Source organism: Eleginops maclovinus, chromosome 10, assembly GCF_036324505.1.
Source record: "Eleginops maclovinus isolate JMC-PN-2008 ecotype Puerto Natales chromosome 10, JC_Emac_rtc_rv5, whole genome shotgun sequence".
Lineage (NCBI taxonomy): Eukaryota > Metazoa > Chordata > Actinopteri > Perciformes > Eleginopidae > Eleginops > Eleginops maclovinus.
Genome location: NC_086358.1, coordinates 8,407,774 through 8,425,123, shown reverse-complemented (window position 1 = coordinate 8,425,123; position 17,350 = coordinate 8,407,774). Strand labels below are relative to the sequence as shown.

At 39.1% G+C, this 17,350-nt stretch overlaps 1 protein-coding gene and 1 long non-coding RNA gene across 3 annotated transcripts; one reads left to right on the top strand and one right to left on the bottom strand.

Annotated features, from left to right (window-relative positions):
* The first annotated feature begins 1,054 nt into the window (after window positions 1-1,054).
* LOC134871322 (uncharacterized) lies at window positions 1,055-14,477 on the top strand. 2 transcript variants are annotated; one of them, XR_010166670.1, is made up of 4 exons: window positions 1,055-1,458; window positions 3,099-3,168; window positions 6,465-6,600; window positions 13,143-14,477. It is a non-coding gene; the product is annotated as an uncharacterized LOC134871322 (long non-coding RNA). The 2 variants fall into 2 exon arrangements; XR_010166669.1 differs by having other exon boundaries at window positions 10,432-14,477.
* Window positions 2,267-16,463, bottom strand: fra10ac1 (FRA10A associated CGG repeat 1). The gene is made up of 14 exons (XM_063894042.1): window positions 16,363-16,463; window positions 15,865-15,944; window positions 15,637-15,729; window positions 14,540-14,585; window positions 14,234-14,310; window positions 13,957-14,040; window positions 13,765-13,849; window positions 12,133-12,178; window positions 6,020-6,133; window positions 5,104-5,146; window positions 4,464-4,597; window positions 4,214-4,264; window positions 3,077-3,161; window positions 2,267-2,471 (listed from the first exon to the last, which is right to left on the bottom strand). The coding sequence occupies exons 1-14, from the start codon at window positions 16,378-16,380 to the stop codon at window positions 2,429-2,431; spliced, it is 999 nt and encodes a 332-aa protein (XP_063750112.1). The 5' UTR covers window positions 16,381-16,463; the 3' UTR covers window positions 2,267-2,428.
* Between the last annotated feature and the right edge of the window lie 887 nt (window positions 16,464-17,350).

Below are 17,350 nucleotides of genomic sequence, written 5' to 3'. Positions count from 1 at the left end.
ATCTCTCGGCAACCTCACGCAGTTTCCTTTTCTGATAGTTGAGGTCGTGGCAGCACTTAAATCTGCCCTTGGACAGAGGGACGTCTTTAGCTAATCCATCAGAGAGCTTGACCATTTTGTCTTACGATTTCATGAATTTTAACTAGTAAAGACAAGAGCACAACTCTGCAGAAAGTACCAAACCTAAAGTGCAGATTTAATTCATACAAGATAACCAGGTTTAGTTATTTTGATCATGTTTAACAAGTCTAGAGCCATTTGTAACACCTTCTTTCATGGAGGCGGACCTGGACAACCTCAGCAGCCAATCAGCAGACATGGTCATGTTAACAGCTGATTGAAATCACATAGGCTCTAAGCCTATAAAAGATGGCCTATTTGTGCAATCTGTTTCTTCCTCCCTACATCTTACATGCACCCTGCATTATGTTTTTTTGGTTTATGCCTCAAAGCTCTGCTTAAATGGCTGACCTTCACACTCCATTGGTGAGTGGTGTTAATAAACCTGTTTAGAGTATAGTCCCGCATGGTTGTCCTTGTTGTCATGTTCTCAGAGCCGTGTTGGGACAAATGGTTCTGTGAGGCTGTACTTAGGCTGTACCCGTTTAGCTTTGAGCTAAATGCTAACCTCTGCATGCTCATGTGCTCACAATGACAATGCTAACATGCTCATGTTAAACTGATAGGTTTGCAATGTTCCCATCAGCATGCCACTTAGGAGCCCATTATTAGCTAAGTAGTTTCAAGGCAACATCCCAGGTTCGCCCTTGAGATCTTTGTTACACATCACTGCTCCCTCTCTCTGTTCCCATCATTTCAAACCCATTCTGTCAACTTACAAATAAAGGTGAAAAATGGCATGGCTTAAAAAAAAATCTATAAAAGAAATTGCCAATTATTGTAACAGTGTTCCCATAAGAATGTCAAAGGCCTTTTTCAAAGAGGCCATTTTGACATTCACAACAGGAAAAGCACAGGTGTAAATAATTCAAACTAATGAGGGCTGATTTTAATTAAGCTGCATTGGTTTCAGGTGCTGTGCGCCTTGGCTCAATGTCACAGCTGACTGGGGCATCATTAATGCTTTGGGAAACACCTGCCTCATCTCTGTGCTTTTCCTACAATGACAAGACAAAATGTCTGCTGTGTAAGGCCTGATATTATTGCAAATATGAGTCGATAACACAAGTTTTGGACAAATTGAACATTTTGAGTCAGGTATCTCTCCCTCTTTCCTTGAAAACAAAGAAGAGTTGATTCTCGATCAATTTTCCTTCCTTACAATCTAGATGGCAGCTAAGATAACAAACTGAAGTTTATTTATCTTGTGTCTAACAAGAGCCCAACCTGTGTCAGACTTTTCTGGAGATGCTTCAAGTCAAAATGGGACCAAACTTTTTTATGGATGTCAGTTTTGGAGCCAACACAAAGTCTAAAATGAAGGCTGCAGCCGACAAGGTAAGACTTATTAAACTAGGTGATAACCAGAAATGCCTTTTGCTACAGAAACAGCTGTTTATCTACAATAGCCACCAATTTAGGGAAATAGGAGTTAGATGTTAATGATGTTCAAAGTCCTCATCACCCACAAAGCCCTCAACAACCAGGCCCCCTCCTACATCACAGACCTGCTGCACCACCACACCCCTTCCCGCTGCCTCCGCTCATCAGAAGCCAACCTCCTATCCATCCCCACCTGCGCCAAGCACCGAACCTGGAGGGACAGAGCCTTCTCCGTCGCTGCCCCCTCCCTCTGGAACTCACTCCCACAACCCATCTGCAATGACCTCACCACCTTCAAGAAACTCACCTCTTCAAACTGGCTTTTAATGTGTAATTTCTGTTACATTGCTCGATTTCTAATGTGACTTTTACTTTATTTATTGTTGTCTTTCTTTTTATGTACCTCTGTAAAGTGACTTTGGGCACCTGTAAAAGTGCTTATAATATAAATGTATTATTATTATGTTCACAATTGTCAATTTATATAGTTTTTTAAATAATTGTCAAACATCAAAACCAGGAAATTCACCATGCACACAAACAAACTCATTTCTCCCCACTGGCTTATGCCCAGCAGATATTATGTCTTAAATTAAAATTCCCCCAAAAGGAGCACACATATTTTTCTAATGTTCATGTCAATCCAGCCAAAGATACTGAGAGCCCTGCTACTAAAACTATTTTTTATATTTTTGTTCTGCTTCGATAATAGTAGTTTTAAACCCGATAAATGACAGACATGGGGTGAAAAAAAGACTCCGACTTGTTGAGGGTAAACATCATGTTTATTGCTGCAACGGTACTGAAACATATAATCAAATAAATCTACTCATGTACACAAGGCTCCAAACAGAACATGCTTAATAACAGTGGCGCACTGAAGGACGTGTAGTCACGGCAGGGTCCCCCGCTGCATCCAGAAGAGTCAAAGGAACATGTCTTCAAAGTACTCATCAAATTCCTCCTCCCTAGAAAGATTAAACAAATGAAATCAGAGAAGTGTTGGTGCCTTTCATGTACGATGCTGACACAGATTGTCAAATGTGTTTGTATGAAGGGGTTCCTGAATAACTGAGATGTTAGCAATTCATTCACATTTTCATCAAGCTCTAGACAGTAAAATCTTATAAATAAAACGTCAACTACCATTGGTACAGAATCACAACAAATACAAATAGTGGTTAACGGCAGTGTCAACATAACATACCTCAAAAAAGGCACCTAATTTACAAAGTGCAGTTGATGGAACAAAGAAGTATCCATGAATGTGATACTTGTGTTATACATCCCTGCCTTATGTCCTCCATGATGGTGTTGTTTCTATGAGTTTTATTCCTATGCTTGAATAAACCTTTTCTGACAGCATTGCCAATGTTGGGAGCGGTGTACTGGGTACTAGTAAAAGGTTTAGCGACTTTCACACAGTTGGGAACAGCTTTATGTGAGGTATCTAAGTGGTATACATACTGTGCTATATAGGGATCAGTAACGCATGTAGGCTAAGTGGTAAAGACTGTCTGTGATGGTTTTACTGCAGCTTACTGGTTGAGACTTAATATCTGTTTAACCTCACCTTGACTTTTCCTCCACCGCAGGAGCGGGTCCTCTCCAGTGGTCGGCTTCGGATTGGCCCTCTGGCACATCCCCCGCTTCAGAGTCTGGAAGGTGAGATTCAGAGAGCCGTCAGTCAGAAATAAGGTCGAGCAATAACCCCTTGTTCATCAGTTTCAATGTCAGGATCTCCACTGTTAGCCTCACACAACAGGAATCCATCTGATTGGCTCAGTTCAAAATGAAGTCACTGATAATGACACTTCATTGTTTAATTGAATAAAATTATTAGCATATGAATTAATAATCAATAACTTTTTCCCTGATGTCAGACCCCCTAAATCTAACCAGTTCGTCCGTAAAACAAGTGGACGTTAGCGCCAAATGTGAAAAAAAATCCATCAATGGCTTTATCACATGTACTCAAATTTGATTTGAGTTTCTCGAACTAGGCTTTGATTGATTTATCAAAGAAAAACATCTCCAGCAGTGATTGATCCAATTAATCACTATATTCAAATCTTTCTTTAACAAGTACTGTATATCTCATCAGTGCATGCCTCCTTTTGTGTGTGGCGAAAAAGCAGGAGATTAAACCGGTTTTGGACTTTATTCAGATTTTGATTTAGAATGGCTGGACTTTTAGAAATAGTATAAAACTGTGCAGAAACGGCTGGATAAAATAAAAAACGCACGCATGTTGTAACATCATATCAGGTTCAAACTTCATCATCTGTTTAAAATATGTACACTACACCTACAACAGAAAGAAACAAATAGAAGGTGTGTTTGTTTATGGATTTCAAAGTATCTTGTACGCGATGTTCTAACCCTGGCCAGAGAACATTTGCTTTTTTTTACACCACTGCCCACCCATCCATCCTTCCAGATTCTGGAATAAACAGAACAGGGACACGGGGGCAAAGACATACTTCATTTCCCGTTGCTCACAGTGAAGGGCAAAATGACAAGAAAAAAGTTAAGAGGAATGGGGAGACAGACAGTTGAGGAATAGCATACCTCCCTCGACCTAGATACCTGGGGGAGTATATCAGAAACTGTCCAATGTGTGGTTTTTTTTTTTTAAAGGAAAAAATGGGGGGGGGAGTGTAGTGTAGTGTTGGTGTGTGTGTGCGCGCGTAGGAGTTATGAAGGCTACCTTTGTCCGAGTACTGCGTCTCCTCTGAGCTGCTGGAGGAAGCTGAACAGTCTGTAGAAACAGAGTTATATAATAAGATAGGTTGGACTCAAAAGGGAGTCGATACAAAGTAATGTCAAGCACTAGAGAAAAATGATATCATTTCTGGGAAAAAACATAAACAGGGCTGCTCCCACAGGCTGTTCACATCCGATGAGATTACTGCCTTTTTAATGGGATCGTTTATCTGGCTCAAAAAGAGGAGTCTTACCTCTGTGTCTCTTGTGTTTCTGCTTCTTGGAGTGTGAAGACGATCTCCTTTTCTTCTTCTTCTGCTTCTTTTTCTGTGGTTGCTCCGTGTTTTCCTCCAATACCCTTTTGGGCTTCGCTTTCACCTCTTTCCTTCTACAGAGTTACAAAACAAACTCTCATTCCCGATATAAAGCAGCCAATTATCACAGCTTTTGTAAAACGCTTGAATGAACCTTCTCTAGAGCTTCATCAGATGAAGGGTTTTTATGTATTTTGTTAGGAAGTCTGCTGGAACACTCAGAGCTACTTTGAAAAATCCTAACTTAATGTAAAAAGCTTTGACATGACATAATTAATGACAGACTTTCCCAGATCACGGTCATCTTTGTTTCGGATCTCCATCCAACCTCAAAGCTACATATATATAAAAGATGTGATGTATAATCATTTCACTCTGGCTCGTAAGGTCATATAACAGACATAAATCATAGTTTTAATCCAAAACCACGGCATGCTTTAAAATCATGTGCTGACTGTCCTTGGTGACCTGCCCTACTTCTATCAGACAAGGGCACACAATTCCACAATCTCTAAAATCACTCATCGCGAACAAAAACATCTACATTTTTTTAATGTAAAAATGTCCCGAAGGTACTCACTTGTGGTGGTAGTTGAGTTTGAAAGAGCATTCAGGACATAGCCCTGAAATAGAAAAGACATGGCATTATAATGTCTGGGGAAAGGTTTTCATTGCATTTACTGTCATTTCATTATTATAACAGCAATTTTAAAACGTGCTGTGAGTTTAAGTATTGCATTTCTTACTAGTAATCCTCTAATATAAGGTCACATACTGTATGTGTATTAGACAGAAGTTATACTTTCAATTCATGTTGACCCCACATCAATAAGTATGTGTTAAATGGTTCTACAAAATATATTATGACAGTATTGTCTGCATACAGGTGGAAGCTTCTTCAATTATGTAAATCTGGTCAATTATTTATAACTAAACTTAAGAGGACCAAGTACAGAACCCTGTTGAACTCCTGTTTTACTTTTGCTTTTTATTTTGTGTTGTTTCAGCATCACAATCCTAGGTGTTTTGAGAGATGTATTCATGTTTTAGTATTCATTAATCCAGTGCACTATAATCCCTTTTTTATACAATTTCTCCAATGTGCCTTAGTGGGTTCCCAAGATTATGTTTCATCCCTCTCACAACAATTGGGACTGTCAAAACATTTGAATTATAACTAACTGTAAAACATTTTTACTTCATGACAAAAATGTCTGGATTTGACCTGTTGCACTAGCTTGTTAAAAGAGCCTGTCATTTTCTGGCTTGACTGAGTTCACAAGGTCTTCCAATTACGGTAATTATTCTAACAGGATTTTCTGCAGTATGATACCTGAAGGAGGATTATTATGAGCCGGGTCTTAGGATGGAAACCCATACCAGACAGCCTTACACATATGCACAGAAGCAGACACACACACACACAAATCTGCACGCACACTCCTTAAGAAAGCATGAAGAGGGTAAATGAATTCATTGTGTATGTTTAAGCTTACTCAGTTTGACCAACGCATTTTTCTTCTCGCCGTGTTCCACATAGGCAAAATTCACCTCCCAGCTTTTAAGGCCTTCCTCTTTCTCACAGCGTTTGTTCCCACACTGGAACTGACCTGGAAGACAAGAGAGCATATGATCTATATAAATACATACAAGTAATCCAATTCAAATGACATTCATGTGCTATGTTGGCCTTCTATCTCTTTGAGAGTGAGCGAGTGAAAATTATGCAAGTAAAACAGAATGGTATAGCAAAAAAGGCAAATGTTTTATTTTAGGATAGAAAAATGCAGACTATAAATCTCCAAAGGCTTAACATTCTGTCAGGCAACCTCCAAACCCTGCTGCTCTCCTTCACCCCACTCTGTCTATCTTTATACCCCTTCCTTCTTATCCCACTGCTCTCTCTCATCTCCATTTCTCTGCCTCACCTTATCCCCTCAGGCCTCCCTCCAGCCTCTGCACAGCCTGCCTATTATCCCTGGAGGAGCCTAAGGTGGCATTGATCTGGTCTCTGGGGTTCCCTGACATTGTAACAGAGGGAGCGAGTGCGTCAGAGCAGTCCATTCTTGGCACAGACGTAAGACATGCTCCCTACTCTGAGGTAAAATGACGCCTTAACTCACCTGTCTAAGCTCGACACACTAACACCCAGGTGAAGTGAGGCATGCTGCATTAGATTAGGGCCCTATGACGTCAGAAAAAAGAAGACACTCCTGGCTCTAGTCCTGGGTAGTGACGAAGTTGACTTTGTTTATTTGGGATGCCCTAACATTGTATTTTCGTACTAAATAAACTATAGTGAGATTATAGTTAAGTAGGAATATTTAGCTGTATTGGTATTTATTTCTCTGGACCTAATGACACAACATGGTTATCGTTGCAAGCAATAAACATTAAATAGTATTACTTTGACACCCCATGGTCCCTAAACTTTGAAACTCTGTGGATTATTATCCAAATGATTTTACAGTAAACGGCATAAACCCCAAAACTGAAAGTCTTTTTTTCTAGGTTTCACAGTTGTTAATGCTCAAGCTATAGTGAGACAAACTGCATTAAACAATTGACACTTTTGGATGCTATGCAGAAGGCTATACAATACGTAGAGACCATTAATCTCAACAACACCTCATTCGTAGGAAGCAGCAACATGTACGTATTTAAGCTATTTTTTAAATAACTCAAAACGTCATAAGTTCTAAGTGAATAGAAACTGCAAATGCCGGGGAAATCCCTTCTAAATCCTAGGTGTTTAGTGGGTGTGACTTGGGACAACGCCATTTTCTACTCTGGGCCAGTGTGACGCCATAAGCAGTTACTCACCATCATCATTGACGTAAATCACAAGGGCATGACAGCCTAGTCTCTCCGTAAGCAGCTGAATCCCCTAGCTGCTGCATAGATGCAGCTCAATGTCGAATATAAAAGAATGTGATAAATTCGAAGGTGAAGAGTGTGAATGTGGACCCTCAAGCTACTAAAACCCTGACAGAGTGGACTCAATAGAAATGTGTTTCTAAGCAGCGTCTTTGTTAAAAACTGAATATAATCAAGGTCAGGAAACTAATCTACACTTTTTTCTGATAGTTTTCACCCCCTTGGCCCCACTTTTCCCACATGAAGGCAAATGACTCCACTTTTACTGGTGCTGTTCTCTCTTCAAGTAGCGCCACACAGAGCGTCACTGCACTACATGATAGGCATTAACCTGTTAGATGCCTTTTTATTTTGGGGTATGGGAATCCTCACACTTCAGGTGATACTCACGTGCTGAATGAAAAGAGCTGGCCACAAACTGGCTGAGTAAACTCATTAAGAAAGGAAACTACCATCCTCCTACGTCAATGCTCGCTAATACCCCCAGATGGCTGCGTGATTAACATTTACTGAAGTCAAAGGGGAGGTGACCTAAGCTAGTACTACCCCTCACTCTGTATTCACTGTTGAGTAACTGTTAAAAGATCAATGTTATGAAAAGAAAATGTGTTTATTAAGTTTTAATTTAATGGGATATTATGACAAAATATGCTAAACAGATTGCAGACACTTGAGCCGGTGCATACACTTATCTATCTTTATACAAATTAAATATTTTTAAAAGGACTGCTTGACATTCACGACGCTTTTTGCATTGCTGCCGTGCCTTTAGATAAGAAGAAAAAACACCACTTTCAGGTCAGTGCATTAAGATTCAAGCTACCTCCGGGTATTTGGTTAGCTTAGCTTAGCATAAAGACTGGAGCTTGGGGAAACCACAGCTCTTCTCTTTTAAAAGTAATATCTGGTTACAAGCTTTTGTGCAAGACATTCAATACAGTCTTTCATCACCATGTGTTAGCCATGCAAGCACAAAAGTAAATTCCTTTAAAGGTTAAGAACTTAAATACAGTATTAAAACTAATTGTAATTTCCTTTTCTTTTCTTTTTTTACACTGTTTATTAAAAAGGTGACCTATAATGTGTTTAAGTACGGTGCTGTTAGGTGGATTTTGTTATCTTCAGACAGGGCCAGTCAAGCGGTTTCCCCAAATGTCCAGTTTTTAGGCTAGGCTAAGCTAACCAGCTGCTAGTTGTACCTTCATACAAAGCCTACAGACTGAAGTATATTTATAGTATAAGTATATTTTCTCATTCAAATCTCAGCAAGAATCAAAGTAGGCGTACTTCCCAATAGTCAAACTAAAGCTATGCTAAAAAGGTACAGATACAGTAGTTCATGTTAGGAATTATCCGTGCTAAACTATACTTAATTTGGATGGCCCAAACACATCGCATTGCCCACACCAAAAATGATTTTTGGGTGTTCTTCAAGCACAGAATGGTTAAAATGACTGTCAGAATGCTGCATTCATGTGCAATAGTTATTAAGCTTGTGATGGCAGTACGGTTATCGCAGTCAACTCTGCTCACCACCCCCCACAAGGAAGAAAACCTTCAATAAATTCTCAGCCTTTAGAAAACAACTGAACAATCTACACTGACTGACCACAGATAGGCATATCTTCAAATATGGGGAAAGCAACTGGCGTCCAAAATATTTATTTTTCAAACAACACCATCCTAACTCTGACTCTGAAGCATATCTAGCTTTTTTATGTCTGTTTTTTCCGTTTAAAAAGCACTGCAGACTACTGACCTGAAGCTCAACACCCTATTTTGCAATTTCCACAGAATCCTGTTAACTAAGCAGACCGAGAGCATGACATACTGCTCAGATTAAGTTTCATAGTGAATGTGTGCAAAGACCTGCAACACACCCGTCTCCCTCTGTCGTACATTAATACTCATATTTTGTACTGTATACCAGCACACAGATGCACACTATAAAACAATAAAAACCGAGGCGCTGGCAGTCTCTATTGTTAGTTTGGGCAAATGTGAGAGCTTTGTGGGCTGAGGGGTAATTAGCCATCACTTCTAACATAGTTACTTTTCCAAGGCTGATTTATTTAGTCTGGCCCAACAGAACCTCCTCCTTTTTAATAGAAATCCTGACTATATTGAAACCCAGGCCATGCTAACTCTAACTTTTTTTTAAGCATCCTGGAGTATCTCACTTCAAATTAGGCCATTTTTTTAACAGGATATAGGGGTAAACTGATGACAATATGCAAAGGCAACCATTTGTTAGCTGATTCAAATCAACTTGATTTTGTAAGGATGGAGCAGAGAGAAAAAGAAACAAACAGATAATGGAATTGCATTTATCTGCAGGCCATTAACTTGTAATGTCACAGTGTTGGCTGTGGGTTGACTCACAAAGGTAAATGTGACACAGATGAGTCAAACCTGATTTCTGCTGTGAGTGAGCGTGTGGTGGCACGCATGTTAAAAAAATGTTTAAAGACACGAAACTTCCATAAGCCAAGAACATAGTCAATTTACTTTGACAGGAGGCCCACCAAAAATAAGCATAGCCTCTATTACCTTTGGCCCTTGACCCCTGACCCCCTGACTACTGCTCAGAAGGGACACCCAAGTCTGCATGCCTTCCACCCAACATGTCTGCCTGCTCCAGAAAATTCATCTCATTATAATTTTGCTAATACAAAATAATATACCTTACCGATGGACATTTTACTGGAAGATGATAACCTTGTGTTCTTGTTTTTCAATGCATGACAAAGAAGTAGCAAGGACTTTGGTAATCAGACTTGAAGTAGTTTTAAAAGGAGGTTAGTTGTTGATGAGAAGTTGATTTACATTATTAAAAAAAAAGCTTTTTTAAATGTGTTATGCGGCAGAAAACGCATTTAGCATGTTGCTAGACCTCAAGAAAACAGCTATAACTTTTGTTAACAAAAAAGCTCCACAGGGCTTCTTCGAGACTGGTTTATAGGTGGTCTTTATCGCTTGAAGACTTAATACTCTTACCCTTATACACAACTATTCATCATACGTTTTTCAGGGGCATAAATGTTCCTGGACCAGACACAGAGAGGGGGAGGATGAGCATGAAGCAAAAGTAAATCTCATTCTTCAAGATGTCGGGACACTTTAGGCCTCCTGGGGGAGGATGACATTTGATCCTGCTCTCATGAACTTGATTCAAGGACATACTCTTTCCCTTCTTTTTCTCCTTCATTGTTTTGAAGAAAAACATAACTTAAACCTCTAAAAACTGCAACTTCCTTCAGCCCATATTACACTGTGGTTATAAAAAGGAAGGTCAGCCCTCTTCCTAGTCGACAGCGTTACCTAATACCAACATGACCCAAAGTGCACAGAGGACAGGATATGATAAGTGGATGATTTCCAAAAAGCTCTCCAGTGTTAGAACGGAAGTGCATTGCCCATTTAGAAAGGAAATTAGTGTTTAATTTATCTGCAAGCAAAGGTGGGGTCTGCTCATTTGACACTTGAGCCTGGACTAGAAACATTAAATCCATGTGAATTCAATTGAACAATAATGCTTTATTGGTGATGAGTAATGCATTGTAAGCACCTGTGTATGAATTAGGCCCTTTATCCGCCCCAATCAAACATGAATCATATCGAGTCCACGTTTAACACTTCTTCCACCTTAAACTTGCAATATTAAAACTTGTAACTTTCAATTTGCACAAGCCCTTTCTCCACGACTGAACGAGGACGTGGGGTCCACTTTACAGGATTAGATTGGTATTGATTTCACAGGAGAGTTTAGTGTCCCGTGCTCTTAATAGTGCTCAAGAAGTATTTCTGTGGGAATCATTAATGTAAACAAATCACAGACGTGACAGTTAAAGTGAATCGCCTCTGACCTGATCTAATCCCGCTTCCTGTGTAGAGTATTGCTACAGGGTGTGAACTGTCAAGAGACCAGGATTACACCGTCTTAATCTGGAACAATATATTGGCTTAGTCAGCTTTCTCAGACATACTGTGTATGTTTGCGAGGCTGCATTGATGAATATACACAGGCAAATTGTTCAAACGTAAAACGTGCTTGCGCCTCAAAGCATATCAATGAGTTGCCGAGACAGGTTTACCCTCAGAGAGTCGCTGATATTGTCCCTGTAGATAAACCTATAAATATCTGTCACTGTCACACCGAGGAGCAGGAGACAGAGAAGTGTGTACTAATCCTCCACAAGTAATCATCAAAGGGCTGCCAAGCTGTCAAAGTAGGCTTCCTCTGAAGTGCAGAGGTAAAATAAGGTTTCTCTTTGGGGGTGAGACATAAACAGCAAACTCAAATAAAAGTGTAAGGGACCATTCATGTGAATTAAGACATCAATCAATACAGAATAGTGCCACAAAGAAAACTCAAGGGGTAAAATCTAATTATTTTCAGGACATTAGGACAATCGATAAAGTAAATCCACCATACTCGTATATTCGTACATGTGGGTGAAGTTGTGTTAGGACGTTTCCACTGTGTGTTTAAGCACTGCTATGTATATGGCTCTGTAAATCTCTGTCGCCATCTAATGGAGAGGGTCAGGAAGTGTTGTGTGGGCATGTTTGTAGGAGAAACATTAGATGTGCCCCAAACCCATACTAAATACTAATGCCATACAGAATGTACTACAAACTCAGTGTCATAGTATACAGTTTAAGGAGTAAGAAAACCAAACAACGTGCAGAAGTACATCAGTTTGATATTCAGATCATGTTTATGCCATACCATTGCCGGAAACTACTTCATTCTCAGTCCGCCAACGAAATCCAAACTATAAAAAAAGAAAAACACACAGCATAAATTAAAGTTGCCCCCTTAAATTAATATTTTTAGTCCTAAATCTGATTGAAAAAGGTTTATTTCAGGAAACCTATCATAACTCAGTGTTTGTCCGGTATTTGAATAGTCTTTAGCATGCGATAGCGTTTGTTTTGATGACCTTTCATGCTCTGAAAGGATTAAATCAAAATGAATCTACATTGGCTCAAAGTAAACCTTTTTTTTGAAAGAAATTCAACTGATTCAACACATATCTTTATGTAAATACCGTTGAATATCATCTTTATGTATTCTAGGTTTAGTCATAAGAATGAATTTACATAGATCTCATCGCACATTCTGTGATTCATCTGCATGCTGTCCCACTGAATTTACGAACTTATCAACAATTCCCTAAACGTGTGAAAATGATGCACTTCTCTCTGCATATGCGATCATCATACAAATATGATTAATGATAATTTTATAGCACGTTTTTAGTGAACCGATGGTGTGACTGTTGATTATAGTGAACTTGATGATATTCAGAGTTTGTCTACCTCAACACTTTCACACTGGAAAGATATTTGAGCACAGGGTCGGTTTGCAGTTATAAAGCCATAAGCACACTGGCCCTGAGTTTAACATATTGTCCGTTTAAAAGCCTGGCCTCAAACCAGAATGGCCCAGTGGACACAAGAGACAGAGCTCGCTGCCAAAACACATCATACCCCTAACATTCATCTTAAAATGGTTCAGTAGTGGTGGACATTAGTGTTTGAGTTATACTGATTCAACCTTTGTTCAGGACACCACCACTGGGACAATTACTCTGATTTTGGAGCACAACCCAAATTTGGTCTTGCCAAGTCCTGGCGGCAGTGTCTGGGATTGCTGAGGTGTCTGAATGTATTGTATTATTTGTCTTTATTCTGAGGGTGGGTAAGCTACTTTTTAACTTCAATCCTTTTTCTCAGCTGCCGCCACAACCACGCCTTACCTGGGAGATTAAAACCTGAATTGAGTTTTCTAAAACAGGTGCCACAGCAAGATTTCTTTTTTAAATGTTAGTAAAAAGAGGTGTTTTACTAACAGCAGCTCAAGGTTTTAACGGCCTGTATGAAAGTCTGTTTTATGGCCTGTATATTGCTACTATAAATGTAAATGAATTAAACAGAATTACTCTACTTCAAAAGAAATCGTTGTTTTGATTTTAGGTTTATATTTGTGATTGTGTAAATAAAATCGCGGAATATGCTGAAAATTAGATTTCATGCATATTCCTAACCTTAACCACTGACATACAGCTTTTTAAAACTTGAAGAAATCTACAAACCCTTAATGAAGCACATAACGTGTTAATATGGATTATGTCTACATCACAACATAGCTGACATACACAAAACACTACAATACCCCTTGACCGATTTTACTGATGCAACACCAAAATGTTGAGCTGCCCTATTCTTAATGGTCACTTGTCGTTAGTACTGCATGTGCTGTCACATTGTTTGAGATAAACTAAACGCTCACTGCGGCTGTATTTCTGCTCACACTGGGTGATAAGTCAATCAATAAATCATTGTCCATTCTTCCCACCTTGTTTTCCTTGTATCTGCTTAGGTCAGCTATGCAGTATTCTTTAAACAGCTTGTCGTAATACTTCTTGGCAAGTTCTTTTTCCCTGGAAGAGAAGAAGATGAGAAGAAATGTAGAAGAAAAACTCTATATCTAAAAGCATATTGAATATTAAAACTTGTTTTTATAAGTAGTTTTTTAATGAATGATCACCATGTCATGTCTTCCTCGTCCTCATCCTTCCAGAGGAAACGATGATTCTCCCGCAGGACATCGTAATCTGTTTTGTCTTTAGCTCTGAGAGGGAAAGAAAAGATTCAAAGAGAAGGCAGTTAAAGGAGAAACTTGCAACTTGTATAATTTGTATTTAACACTGCTGTTGGATGAAAACAATGCAAAACCAAAGGTCTGTTACTGTTCACATATTCCTATCCTAGAGTGACAGCTGGATGACTGATAGCCAAGCATGACTGTGAGACACATTACTTACGCTGTGCGATGGAAGTCGGCCATCTGTCCTCCATAATAAAGTATGTAGTCACCAACAAACTTCTTATGCCGCTCAAACTGGAGACATCTGCTTAAGGTCATTCTCTCTTTGAATGCTAACATTTTTATACAATGTGAAGTGCAAAAATGTTAGATGTCTCACATTGCTTGAAAATGTGAGACATCTAATCAGTTGCTTTTGATATAAAGGAATTCATTTTAAATAAAGGAAATTATGTACGTAACACATTTGATCTGTGTTATCATTTCACACAAAGAAATGATAAATTATACACTTAAAGGATACAGCATTCAATGATATCAGGTGGGCTCTTCTGTTTCTGGCTTCCTCTCTGAAAGAATGAAAATAATGATAAACAAAGATTATATAATGTAGACGGCATATTTTGTTAACGTGACCAAAGAGCGGACTATAACTTGTAAATATAACTGTATTATGAAGCTGGCAGAGAAAAAGCAGAGCTGTTTTCTGGGATGACCATGTATAAAAATGCCTTTGAGGAGCCTAAAGTCCCTGTCATTTTTTGAAACACAGATCAAAGAGAGAACAATCACTAGGAAACTATTATAACAATAGTGAATTCAGATACTTTCAGTTTTTCTACATTTTGTAATGTTGCAGAATTTACGTAAATCGTTTCCCTTTAAGGATTTAAGATTATTTTTGGGCAAAGTTACTCAAAATAAGGAAATGACTATGACAGATGCTATTACATTTGAAATATAGTTCAGGTGCGTGACATTTCTCTTCATAATCTGTAAGATGTTTCTACACCTTGATGTGTATATATGTTTTCACAGCTAACCATGCACATCAGAGCAAAATGTCATTACATAGAAGGAACTGTCCTGCAGAGCTCAGAGAAGAAAGGATTGTGTTTAGGCAAAGATCTGGGGAAAGCTGTGAAAAGATTTCTGCTGCTCAAGAAACACTGCAACACTCCACCGATCTGGGCTTCATGGCAGAGTGGACCGACGGAAGCCTCCCTTCAGAGAAAACCTGAGACCGTGAGAAACAAGATTCTCTGGTTTGATGAAACCGAGATTGAACTGCTTAGCCTCAATTCTAAGCGTCATGCCTGGAAGAAACCTGGCACCATTTCTAACCTGAGCAATGCCATCGGAACAGTGAAGCGTGGCGGTGGCAGCATTGGGCTTTAGGGGTGTTTTTCAGCAGTGTGGACCGGGAGGAAAAACTGAGCTGGACAAACTAGTGTGTCACACTTAATGTACAGAATGCAAATATGCTTTTTTGACTTCTCATTGCAGGGTTTAGATGGAGGTAAAAGAGTGAGGGAAAATGTGATTTTTAGCATAAGGCTGCAACTTTGAGTAAAGTAAAGGGGTCTAAATGCTTTTTATTTCCATGTAATTGCACAGTACCTGTCCACTTCATTCGAGTGTAAACTCCGGTGAGCCTTCTGGGAGTGCCGCCCTTTCTGGAATGGCTTCTGTAAGATTTCATCCTCTCGTTTCCTGAAAAGCAACAAAAAAGGCAAAATGTAAGCTAGAAGTAGTAAAATAAACACATTATATTAGTCTAAGATTGACTAATATTTTCCAGTGAAACACACTGGATATTCCTGACCCTATATAAGTACTTCATCTGACCTTTTAATGCCTCTTTCCGAGGACTCCCCCTGCCCATCATCATCACTGAAGTCGGAGTCATAGCCGCCCCCTCCATGCACCTGAGGAAACACGGGAACTCATGTATCCGCTTTAAAATGCCACAAAGAAGATCCGTAACGTGCCATATGTTGTTTAGTCCTTGATGCTTTAGGGTCCTGCTGCCTCTGTAGTTCACACAGGAACCATCATGATAGGTAAAGTAAGCGAGGTTTGGCACTAGTCATTGCATTGAATTTGCAGCTAGTGAAGTGAATTACACTGTTGCTATATGCTTAGAGCTTTGACGAACAAGTACTTCAAATGTAACGATTGTAAATGCAGGGAACATTGATAGAGGAAACCCTGTGTGCAACTGGCTTACTTATCTGTAGGCTAATGTAGCATGCTAACTGGCTAACAACAAACACGAACCGCGTTAAATTCTCCCAAACTTGTTGGTGTAAAAATACGGATGTTCAGCTTTGTAACATAAATTACCCTCACAAGACTTTCCATGGGTTTCCTTACTTCAGTCTACACGAATCGTTTGCTAATGTTTACAAAAAAAACGTTTGTCGCTATATGATGACGTAGAACAGTGACTCGCAGTGTGATGACGTCAGGCGTAACTTCATAAATTATTCTGAAACGAGATTAAAATAAGTATCCGCTTGTCTCCGTATCGTTTTCAATAAATATTAATGCAGGAGTCATTGGGGACACTTGGTGATTTCAGAATGAGATGCTTAAAACGGAATCCTTTAAATCTCTGGGTGAAAATAAATATGATCTAGGCTATTGAATCGTATGGTGTCGTTTTTTAATTTTTATTTACCTAACTGGGATTATTTCACAGTTTTATTTCATGGTTTAGGATAAATATGCATTGTTATTTTAACCAGGTAAAGGGCTCATTGAGATTTCATTTATTTTCCAAGGGTAACCAAGAGGGCATCATAACACTGTAAGAACAATAGGCTGCACAGAGAGGCTTAACAGTATAAAACACTAAAACACATGGCCCCAGTCTAGTTTACAAAAATACATATATAGGTACAATTCAGAGCAATTCAGTGAGTATTTTAGGTGCAATCACATTGAACAAGGAGGCTATTTTTTTTATAGATCCCTTGAATCCAACTTAAATTCCCCCATAGTAATCACCTCCGAAAATGTCAGGTCCTACTCTATACTCAATATACTCTATATTATTATTATTATTATCCAGCAAGAAAAGGCATCATATCCCTCCTATATTGATTTCTTTCATCTCGCTTATATTATTGACATCCTATAATTCATCCATCCGCCCCTTTTTTTTCTGTATTAACTGGAGTGCAAGCCATCATCACATAACATGGGTCAATGAATAACCAAGGCCATATTGGGAGCAAAAAAACAAACAAACAAGACGAATAGGCTACAACGCCTGATATTGACTTTCGTTTTGGAACAAAGGCATCTCGGTGGTTTGTTCATTTCCGCC